Source organism: Epinephelus lanceolatus, chromosome 3 (assembly GCF_041903045.1).
Source record: "Epinephelus lanceolatus isolate andai-2023 chromosome 3, ASM4190304v1, whole genome shotgun sequence".
Classification (NCBI taxonomy): Eukaryota; Metazoa; Chordata; class Actinopteri; order Perciformes; family Serranidae; genus Epinephelus; species Epinephelus lanceolatus.
Genome location: NC_135736.1, coordinates 34,217,445 through 34,229,176, shown reverse-complemented (window position 1 = coordinate 34,229,176; position 11,732 = coordinate 34,217,445). Strand labels below are relative to the sequence as shown.

At 41.4% G+C, this 11,732-nt stretch overlaps 1 protein-coding gene across 6 annotated transcripts in view; it reads right to left on the bottom strand.

Moving 5' to 3' along the window:
- Positions 1 to 229: 229 nt before the first annotated feature.
- Positions 230 to 11,732, bottom strand: part of sorcs1 (sortilin-related VPS10 domain containing receptor 1) — a 226,459-nt gene continuing 214,956 nt past the window's right edge. For 2 of the 6 annotated variants that reach the window (XM_033624846.2, XM_033624847.2), the window contains exons 23-27: positions 10,009 to 10,143; positions 5,849 to 5,948; positions 5,287 to 5,392; positions 3,514 to 3,671; positions 230 to 1,124 (exon numbers count right to left, since the gene is read on the bottom strand). In XM_033624846.2, coding sequence (XP_033480737.2) covers positions 1,063 to 1,124; positions 3,514 to 3,671; positions 5,287 to 5,392; positions 5,849 to 5,948; positions 10,009 to 10,143 — 561 coding nt within the window. In that variant the 3' untranslated portion in view covers positions 230 to 1,062. Of the gene's footprint in view, positions 1,125 to 3,316; positions 3,393 to 3,513; positions 3,672 to 5,286; positions 5,393 to 5,561; positions 5,662 to 5,848; positions 5,949 to 10,008; positions 10,144 to 11,732 lie in introns of those variants that run through there. The other 4 variants (XM_033624848.2, XR_013490770.1, XR_004501566.2 and 1 more) reach the window with 4 other exon arrangements.

Genomic DNA, 11,732 nt, shown 5'->3' with positions numbered 1-11,732 from the left:
TAGAACGCTCTTAATGCGTCAAGGCCCCGAAAAGCACTCTTCCATCTCTCTTAGCCTCTCTCTGTCTCGCTCTTTCTCGCTGCCATGCTCTCTGGATTCTCTTACAAAGTAGCTGTATCTCATTCCAGCTGCCACCTTAAATCTGAGCTTTGACAAATTATACTCTGCCTCCAGTGAGGATGTTGGCTGTGATCAGGAATACTTTGCTTTGTGGGATAGTCCCCCCCCCCCCCCCCCTCCCCTTTCTTCTTCCTAAAAGTTGTAATGGTTATATTTGGGGATCACTTGCGGTCAGAAGGTGCAGTATAGCACCGTAGCCATTACGTAATCCCTTATTCTGAAGCACAAAACATTTTACAAACTGGTATGTATCATAAATAGTACCAGAAGCATTAGATTAACAGCACATGTTAAATTAATCCAGAAAATCAAACCCTGTATTTTTGTTAACAAATTAAAATCAGAAAAAAAGAAACATTTCAGTAGAAAAATGTGTATTGTGCCATAAATCAGCTTTACAAGAGACGATGGAACAAAAGCTTTGAAGTACCCTATTCATATTTTATAACAGCATTTCTGTTTAGTATGACATTTGTTATTAAAATACACAAATTTATAACATAGACATTCATGATTTACAAAACAAATGTGTAATTCACCTCAATAACATACTTCATAAAAGTATATTCATATGAATAAATAATACACTACTGCTGTTAGCTTCGAAGAACAGCAAACCAATCTCAGATATGTAAGCAAAACCAAAACATTGTTGCTTATTTCATTTTTTTTTTCATTGTTTTTTAACCCTCTCTCGTTCATGCTGGCGCTCCTTTGAATTATGACTTGTATAAATAAAACAGATTTCTCAAATGTTTAATTCATCGGACGTACGTATGTTGAAAGGAAACTAAAAACCTGTACACAGTTTCTTCTGGATTGAACAGAGCACAGTATGTGTCAGCAGGGTCCAACATGCACAGGTATAAAGCTCAAAACCATTGTGTCCCGAATGGTGAAAAATATCCATGATGCAGCTGGAGTGGTAATCCAGTCCAGAGTTTAGACGATGTATGTGGGGAGTTCTGTGGAGAATTTCACATGTACATGAGGTTTCATACATCCTGGGGATAAACAGGACAGAGAGAGAAACAGGTGTCAGAGAATATGTTTGTACGAGAAGCTGAGAAAACCCAGATTACTATCTGCTCGCATTGCAGAAGGTGATACTTAAAAGCAGGGGGCGGAGGAATAAGCTGAAAACACAACATCTGATATATTTATATGTAAAGCAGTTGCCTATTAAGACATCCAGCAGATATGGAGCGACATTAGCATTCATTTGGAGTCGTGTTTTTGGTCACTGGATCAATTTAAGTCCAATGCTAGCTGCTAACTTTTTCCACCTGCTAGGAAGTAGCATACAGAGGGGTCATTAGAGCTTTTCCTCTAAAAATGGATGTCTGCTGTGGCAGGGAAAAAGGTTGAAGAGAGTAAAATTTGTGGACCATAAAACAAAATCAAGTTAAAAAGGCTAAAATGCCGTGCAGAGCTCAGGGGATCTGCAGAGTTGGTGATAAGTCTGTGTTGTAACCAATGCTTTTCTGCATACCGGTGTGCTCACACTGAATGTGAAGCAAGTGCTTTGCTTTTAAAGTCAATGTAATGTTGCGGATAGATGCAATTTCTCACCACGTGACAAGAACAACACGAAGAAGCTCAATAAGCACTATTTGCATTGCATACTTGCGAGCTGAAATTTTTCAACTCAAGTGAGAAATTCATGTGATGATATGTCGTGTAAGCCCGTCAACACTGAGATCAAGTTGAGATTTCCCTGACATTACCAACAATCAAAATCGAGGAACGTGAATAAAGCCATAGGACTTCATGCATACATTTTGTTGAGCTGCTTCTTAGCAAAAAACTTATTACTTGAGTAATTTAAGTTCGTCTTTTACTGTGAAAAGTACAGAATGGAAGAAGTGAAGTGGTAATGTGCCGCCGTGACAGTGTTACAGAGTGTTACTGTATTGGTTCATGCATCAGAGCATGGAGCCTCTGTGTTTACTGTGTTTACATTTCTTGATTCCAGATATTGGTTGTACTGTACTGCAAACATGACGAACATGATGTGAAAATTAGCTTCGGGCTAGAGCCATGTGAGCCATTATCAACATAAAACCTATTGATCTGTGCAGTTTTAAAGCTTATTTCATCAGACATGTCAACGAAAATATACTGTAGTTTAGTTACTGTAAGATCCATGCAAAAGTTCAAAGGTGTTAAGACATTTGAAATACTATGGATTAAATTATAAATTGGACGAGACAGGACGTAGGAAAAGAGAAAAGCAGCAATTAAAGTGAGACTATATAAATTTTGTGAACAGCAAACACTGTAGCCACAGGTGGCAATTTGTGCTTACAACAGCACAAAAAGAGAAGATGATTTAGTCAGGCCTTGTTTCCACACAGTTTTGCTCATGTAGCAGTAAAGAGAAAAAAACAGGACCAATAATGCAGGGTGACAAATAAATGGGGAGGTTGTCCTGACACACATGTGGCCAGTTTTGTGAAATATTTAGTCTACAGACGTGTGATCCACTATGCATGCACTCTATGTTACACAGCTATCATGCTAACTTTGTTCTCAGAGGAAGGAATGGACTTCTGCATGTTACTGCTTATTAATTCACCTTCTCATTTGTAGGTGGGAGAGTGTGTTATGTATTTTCTCAAAATGTACATAGTCTCACTTTAATGGAGATTAAAACATATGTTGTCATAACATTGCGTTGATGTCAAACAGATAGCACTGTTAATCCTTAAAATTCACATTTAAAGAGCCAAAGAAATGTAGCAGAATTTCTATCCCCCTGAACAACAAAGACTGTTAACAACATTAACAAGCTTGGGTAACAAAAGACATGTTAGGTCATCACAGTCAGTATATATAAGAACATACAGATGGGTGACAAATCAAAGAAAAACCTGAATACATGAGCAGAGACATAAAAATGCTGGTGTTTCTACAAATGCTTTGATGAACATGAAAATGATATGAATCACATGCTGTGACCTTCATAATACCAGATCTGAACCCAGAGAGATTTTTCCTGTGGGAGATTTTCATGCAACTTGATACACAGATGGATAATCTATGACAAGGGGCACTGAAGCTGCTCTAGAGGCTCATGACAGCACCCTACGATGACACTTTATGGTGGATTCTTCATTAATTTGTCACCCATCTGTATTCTCAGCTGATTAAAACTGTGACGGCATTAAGGAGAACAATATGTTCCTTGTACTACCGAGAAGTAGCTGAACTTTCCATCATACTTATTTCTGTTTAGCACTCGTTCACCCCTTGCTTGGACCATTTCACTTCTGAGAAACAAACAATGAAAAGCACAGTATGAGTCTCATGAAACAACACACACGATGGTACGGAGTGAGCAGTGGAGAAAATTAAATTAAAATGCCAGCTCAAATCAGAGTGAATACTTACCTATGGGCTGTGAGTTAAACTCTGTGTCCAGAATCTCCAAAGAATGCACCAAGTCCCGCTGTGAGCTGGGTGTGGCCTCTGTTGGATTAGCTGGACTCATCATTTCTTGTTCTTTTTCGTTCTGCATCTGCGCATAGACGTTGAGGCCTGGGATCTTCCTTGAGGAAAGATTTACAGTGAGGCAAAGGGATAAAGACAAGAGCCTAACTAAAACAACGAGAGCAAGGAAACAACCAAGGGATTGCAGCTATGCTCTATATAACCATCAACAAAAGACTTCTCATTTAAAGCTGGGGTAAGCAGTTTGACTGTGGAGGAAGAACACTAGAGCTCTGCACCTACTCTTGGCTCTGTGTTTAGGCTTTAGAGAATCTAGGCTGTGGTGGGAAACCTTAGCCAATCACAAGTCATTTCAGATAGAGAGCGTTCATTCAAGTGGTTCTACAAATGCAGATGCACATCACTGTGGTGAAAGTCTGATTCAATGGAGGAGAATCCTGCAGAGAAAGTTGCTATTCCAGCACTGGCAACAACTGACACTGCAAAGAAACCCAAACAAGGAAGACACCTTATGAGAAAGAAAAGAGAGTCCGACAATAAACAAAATAAAACGTGCCAACATTAGCGAAGCGTTTCAGAGATGGACAAATAATGTTGCTAATAGTTTAGCCTTTTGGTAATTAGCCAAGTTCAGACCAAAGATTGGCAACGAGACCAGTTGAAACATGCAACTACTTGCAGTGTACTGCCAGTTCACACCAATGCATCGAGATGAGACGGTGTATCATCTCTATGGGGACGGCGCACCTGCTGCAACAAGCGAACAGCAGCCAGCACAAACCCGAGCTTTGAGGGACCACACAGCCCAGACTCTCGACTGGATCAGCGACTCATACCCTCTGGGGTTTGCATTGGCCGCATTTGAGCAGCCGCCGACTAAAGGTCTGTCTCCCAAGCTGCCTGCTCTCCTTAGGGACAGTGGGGTGGCTAGCTAGCTAATTCTTGTTTTATTTGTGGTCTAATAAACAGAGAGACAGCACAGCAAAGAGAGGCTGTGTGAATGCACTGCTGGCATCTCTACAATAAAATAGGAATAAATCAGTCAATGTATGGGAAACACTCAGTTACTGTATGAAATGCTTGCATATGCTGGTAGTTGTCTGGTGGGAGGGGCTTAGGACAGAGTGGGGAGAGCTGCAGGAGGAGGGTGTACTTTCAAATTCAGCATTTTTTTTTGGTTTTGCCTTTTTCAGATTTCTACTTACCCCAGCTTTAACTTGTTTGTGACCTCCGATGACACAGTAAAGCACATTTGCATGTTTTACAGCAATTACACAAATACTTAAAGTGATAAAGTCTGTAAATCCAAAGTTTTCTTCTGTCTCTGCAAATCCTCATGACCCTTCCTTGCCCTTTTTCCTTGAAACTGCACCTTGGACATAATTTAACATTTCAGAAAGGTCAACTGCCTGCGTTCAAAGGGCTTATTATTGATAGCGGCTGAAGGCTGACTGACATTTCTTTTGCAAAGAATGACCTGACAAAAGAATCTCCACAGGATTCCCACAGATGTGTGAGGACAAAGCCAATTCTCCGCCAAGGAGCGCTGAGTATGCTGGCGAAGATGTTTGACAGGCAGCTATCAGCCTTCTCTGTAGCCTCGCAGGCAGCTTTTGTTTACTGAGCTGTCAGGACGCTGTGACGCCTTTCACCACCTCCCTATCACGAACCGCGTGATGACTATATAGACATGACATTTCATGAACACTTTACCTCTTGAATTTGTAGATGACAAATACAGCTAAACCCACAACCACTACTGATAACAGCATTAGCATGGCTGAGCCACTGTGGTTCTCGCTGGTGTCCACTAGGGGCGCTGCAGAGACAGGGAGACAGGAGCCACAGAGAATAAACAACACAATAAGCCAACACAACCTGTATCCCCACCCAGCTTTATCATGCAATGAACAGTCAACAGGACAATTGACACCTATATAAATCATGGATGAATCATTTTAATATACAGTAGTATGGACTTCTCTTACTCTTTATCTTATAAGCCCCTTTAGGACAGTAGCAGCATCCCCAATAGGAAGAGGCACACATACTTGTAACGATGCTCACTCTCTGAATGTCTCTGTGTAGCTACATGGTGGGGAGCCAATCAGACACAGGGTTATTAGTTGACGGGGGCAGCAAAAATAATAGAAATATACCTGACTGTCCTCTGTATCTAGGTCTCCTGATAGTATGTTCTGTCCCACTTGCTACATGAAGTACAAAACCCCTCCTGGGTAGCTCTAAACATACACAGTTAGCTGTGTTTCTTTACCTGCTGATAAGTGTGCTGCGTACACGGTGACTTGGACCCCTGGCCGCAATGTGAACTGGACGAGGTTTTGATTTAAGGCGCTGAGCAAAACCTCAGAGAGCTGTTGGGAGACAGACGGGGACAGTTTGTGAACAACAAAGCTTTATTTTGAAGAAAACACTAAATGCAACTATCAGGAAGGTCATTCCCAAGACCGTCAAACCTCAGACTCATCTGTCTCTGCTTTTGACCCGACATTTATTACCTCTGTTCTGACATTTCAGAGCAAAGTTGTTTGTTGTCTTGATCAATCTTTGCCCGGATTCATCCAATTTATTAATGTCAGACTGAAAAAAATAATTGAGTCCAAATATCACTTGCCCTTGACAACACTTTCAAAGGTGTTCTGGTTTAAATGCCTGCCGAGTCAGTTTGTGAATGATTGCTAGGTACAGAGGTTGGACATGATAACAGACGCACATCATAAATAAAGTTATCTTGAGTCAAGGTAACAGGGGAAGCTGCATAGATGGCAATATTTTATGACTTTGATTGTTTTCTGTGACATAAATAATTAACCAGACATTTTGAAGGATCACGGGCCAAAACTGGTTGGGTACCACTGAGATCCACAACTGAGTCAAATTAAATGTCCATAAAAAGTTTTTTTGGCCACTTGGGGGCAGCAGAAGAGGCTGTAAACACAACATATGACATTTTTCACCTTGTAAAGCTGAAATGGCAAACAAGTTGACAAACTTTACACATCCAGCAGATACAGAGCAGCATTAGCATTCAGTACGAGTCATAGAGTATTTCTGTTTTGCTCTCTTCTAATCGCTGACAGAAAAATCTGGCTTTTTAGCTGCTTAATGCTCCAGAATATTCATCAGCCAGTCATTAATTTTGTCTGCCTGCTGTTTGGTGCTGGGTAGATAATGGAAGTGTTTTTTGTTGTTGATGTTGCAGTTTTTCTGTCTTTTTTGCTGCAGTGAATGCCTGTTGCAAAGAGTGAGTATCAAAGTTAAATTTGCCAGCCAGAAAACCAAAACAATAGGCATTCTCGGACTGGAGGAACATTTTTGTTGCATCAACACTGCAAGTACTCAGATGAATTGTAGTTCTTAGACTGCCATTTTGAGGGACTTTTTAGCTCCTATTGCAGAGTAGGTACTCTCCCAGTCTCGCTCATCAGATCTTTCTCAAGAAAAGAAAGGTCTGGCTGGGCCGACTCTCACTTTAAGATTGGAGAAAAAAACGCCCCGGCTGCTTGTATTTTTTTCAACCAATCACAATCGTTCTGCGTGGTGCCACAGCAACGGTGTGCTTGCAAAAATATTGCCGGGTGAAACAGGTTTTGGTGTAACACGCCCACAAAAATATCACCTACAGGGTGCAAACCATAGCAGAAAAATGGCTACATCCCCGCAAGATCAAACACCGCAAAAGTTAGTAAAGGACGTGTTGAAAACGGTTGAAAACTGCTACACAACTGGAGGTGGCAGGGCGGGACTTCAGTGGGTGGCTCGTTCCGCCCAATGAGAGGCTGATCTATGCAGCGAACTTCCGTCCACTCAGACTAGTACTCTCCCAACACGAGGAAGTGAGTGACTCAAGTGTAAGGTCCGTGGTGGACAACAACCATTGTAACACTGGCAACAGCTATTTTTAGAAACCTGTTAGATGTGTAAACAACAGACACAAAACACAAACAACAGCTCGCAACAATGGAATGGAAGAAAACACGGACAAATGAAGCAACAGTGTAGTCCAGGCTTCAATGAGGTTTAATAACTAAGTTCGGGAACAAGGACCACACCTCAATCGCATCCATTTCCGCAATAAAAGTATTTAAGCACACCTTATCTATTTACCTCCCCTTTTAAATCCCTGATCTCACATCCCTCCCCCAAAACCCCTTTTCCTTTTCTTTTTCTTTTTCTCTACAGAATACAGGAATCACCAGGGGGCTCTGTCCATAGTAGAGCAGGTGAAGAGATGACTCCCCAACTCTGTTTCAACTTCCTTGGTTCCGTTGCGCCCTCCTCCCTTCAGCCGACACCGCACCGCCATTAGATTCCACCCTCCACCTGTCTGGGACCCTCATTTCTCCCATAAATCATCCCACCTTCTTTCCTTCCCTGTCCTTACATCCCCTTATCTCTCCATGACCTGCATCACTTCATCCCACATCCCTTGATCCTCTTCCCTACTTCCATCGACCCTCATTCCTCATCCCCATCATCCAATATACGTAATAAACTAACTGCAATCTACGACTCTATTGCTGTGGTCTTTGTTAGCGAACTAAGTATTAACATGAAGGTTGAAATGTGACGCAATCTTGATGCGTCAAAGCCAAAGCGATGCTGCTATGCCAACTGTCGGCTGGCTTCCAGTGCGTAACTACAGCGTGTTAATTTGCAGTGTGAATGCAAACACAAAAAAAGCCCTTGAAGGTATGTAGTTCTCGCAGGAGATCACTAGTGGACTGTTCCTGTCAGGGAGTCCCTAGAACAGTTTGGTCTGAAAACACCTAATGAGCTAAAACGAGCTCAAGAGCTCTTAAGTTCTGGGGGTAGAATAAGTAGAAGATGATAAGATTGAACATTGACTTAAGTACATCACTGCATTAAATGACCGTGGAATTGGAGCGACACAACTCTGATGCACTTTGAATACTGAACATTATAAAGTGCATATTTACCTGCATTATTTGTAAGAGCCCATGACCCAAAAAACCTCACTGCCTCCACCAACAACCCCTTTTGAGCTTTCCTGTTTATGTAAGAGTCTTTGTCTGTGGGACCTTTCCACTGTGATGCATAATGCATAGGATGCAGCCTCACTTGATCTCTGCTTTTCAGACTGGCAAGCAACCTTCTGCACTGAGAACATCTAACTTTGATATAAATCGGGCAGATTACCCTGACCCGAAGGTAAACTGTGGAAAGCCAGAGTCCAATCTTTTTTGCTCTCAATCTATTTCCCCACATAGATCCTTTCACTCATGCAATTATAAATCTCTATCCCGAGGCTCTAATCCTTAAGCACAATCTAAAAATGAAATGTACCTCTTTTAAAATGATATTCCAATACCATAAAACTGTTTTTTTCCTCTGTTTAATCTGAACTCATGACACAAGCACGTGCAGCTGCATAGAGAAGACACAAAACTTAACAAAATCCTCCACTTTCTATCTGCAGATCCTGGTTTTTCCTCTGCAGAGGCTTCATTTATCTTATCTGCCTCATTTGCCAAATTAATTGTGATATGAGTAATTTCTGTAGTGCTTCATCCTCCCCTTTATATTTCTTAGCAGTTTAAATTTAGACTATGCTATGACTAATTACTTTTTCCCGCTGTATACCAGGGTCAGTAAATCTATTATACATTCTAATAAGCAGAGCGCGCTCTACACTTTTAAGATGCCAACCTTGAATGAGGATTTATCGCTGGCTTGTAGGGGAGAGGATCCTTCCAGGCAATCAACCAGGTGCGAGCAGGGAGGGAAGAAGAAAATCAAATTGATTTCCTTCCCAGTTTCCTTCTCGACACATGCCCGTGGAATTCTTCCCACGGAGGGTAGATCCAACGTTATTATCAGTCATTATCTATTACGTGAGGCTCAGAGCTAATTCGGTTCATCTTGATATGTCGGTGATTTAGTGAACTGATCAACCATGACAATTTCTTTGTCTAGCTCTTTAGGCTCAAGACTGTGGCCCCCCTCCTGCCTCAACACCTCACAGGATGTGACTTGAGGGAGTTTAAAAGCTGTTCCCCCTGATAACTTGTTAATACTTGTCAGGCTTATTGATGAGTCTATTGCAGAGATTCCTCAGGCGTATTCTAGAATTAGACTCATGGAAAGACCTGGACATGCTTCAATAGATCGATACTGACATCTGCTGGAGGAAGAGGGAACTTAAATTTGGGATTATTTTTTCGGGGAGCAATTACTGGACAAGCTGCTGCTCGGGGGAAAAAAAAGGATAAACCATGACTCACAGAAACAGAAAGGATGAAACAATGTTTCGCACTTGTGCATGGTGTTATGGCAGAATTAGAATGAGGATAATGAGGTGAAATCCATCCACCTACACAAACACTGTCTGGGACTAAAGGGATGGCTCTGTTGCACACACAGTGGCAGACAGAGCAGCGGTCGCTGTCTCACCTGATCTAAATGAGCAGCGCTCTTGTCTGGTTTCCCCTCAGTTAACTGTTTGTCAGGGAGGAGGAAAAACTCTGCTGCTGTGGGTAAACCTGGGAGGATGGTGACCAGAAGCTGATCCTCTGGCACGCCTGTAGCCTGTGGAAGAGGGAAAGGGAAAGAAGAAAAGTTAAAAATAAAACACGAGTTCATCCATTCATTCGAAATGTGCTCGCAGTATGGAAAAGTGCACAGAAAACATGCTTTAATTCATATGTGTCTGTACTGTGATTCTTTCTACAAATAGTTCCTCATTTAATACAAAATTTGCCAATTTCAGACTGTAATTTATCTGGAAAATGTTCCTGTATCACAACGTGTCTTTGAGTTAATGATATACTACATTTATGCACCACATTCGGATTGCATGGTGCTCACTGGGGTGGACAGCGAATATACAAAGTGCAGGACTGTGACACCAGAATCCTGCGTTCATGCTCAGGCTCCTATCCTTTGGTTAAGGCAACAAAAGCACTTTGGTTGGGGAAAGATTGCAGTTTTAGTTAAATGTTAATAAAAAATAATGCTGCAGTTACTATGAGCAGATGGTGTATTGCAAGATTACCTTTTTTGGCAGATGTCAGTGAACATTCTGCTGATGCGTTCAGTATCAACAATTTCCGACTTGCCAGGCAGGCTCGTTATGTTAAAAGAAAACGTCATTTGCTTGGCATTATGTTTCCCCTTAAAATGTATTTGCTGTTTAAAATTAGTTGTATATAAACATAATTTCTAGGAGACAGGGCTCAAAATGTGTCCTCTGTTTTACCCCTACTTTTATAGTTTCAGTTTGATTTACACAATAAAATGTTTCTTTGCAAAACACAAAATCTGCATGAGAGAAGCTCTGCATTGATCAAAATGTTGATGTTGTCATTGGGGTTGGCTTCAATTATCACCATCCCCTTGGGGGAAGAATCAATATTGAGGTTGCAAAATTGCCATTTTTAATGTTTCGCAATATGCTGAGTACTGGAATAACATACATTACTATATATTGCGATTTATTGCCTTGTTTTTCAACTGCAAATTATGTCCCCAAAGTAAAACTTTGTCAACCTCTGTTTAATCTAATGCTGTGAGGCGACAATGCCTCCCCAGGGTAGGTTAGCCCTTCTGTGCGGAGTTTGCTTGTACCTTGTGTCAGCGTGGGTTTTCTCCCTGTGCTCTGGCTTCCTCCCACAGTCCAAAGACATGCAGGTCAATTAGTGACTCTAAATTGCCCGTAGGTGTGAATGTGAGCGTGAATGGTTGTCTGTCTCTATGTGTCAGCCCTGTGATAGTCTGGTGACCTGTCCAGGGTGTACCCTGCCTCTCATAATGTCAGCTGGGACAGGCTCCAGCCCTCCCACAACCCCTAACAGGATAAGCGGTTACAGAAAATGATCGAATGCATGAATTAATTAAAGAAAATTTAAGTTTCAGTCTGTTTGTCTCACTTCAGTCATTCATATTGCAGCAAAATAAATCTGGTGGACTGAAAAAGCAGCTGATTTCATTATTCCAGTAGGCTACCAAAAGTTTAATCTGGATTTGCAATATTGTTGATTTATATGACACAAATAAATCAATACATGGCCTCTGCGTATCGATACAATATAGCCATGGAAAATATTGTTAAACTACTCTGTATCAATTTTTCCCTTCACCCCTACTGTAATCTCAGTGATCGCTAAGGTAGTAAGGGA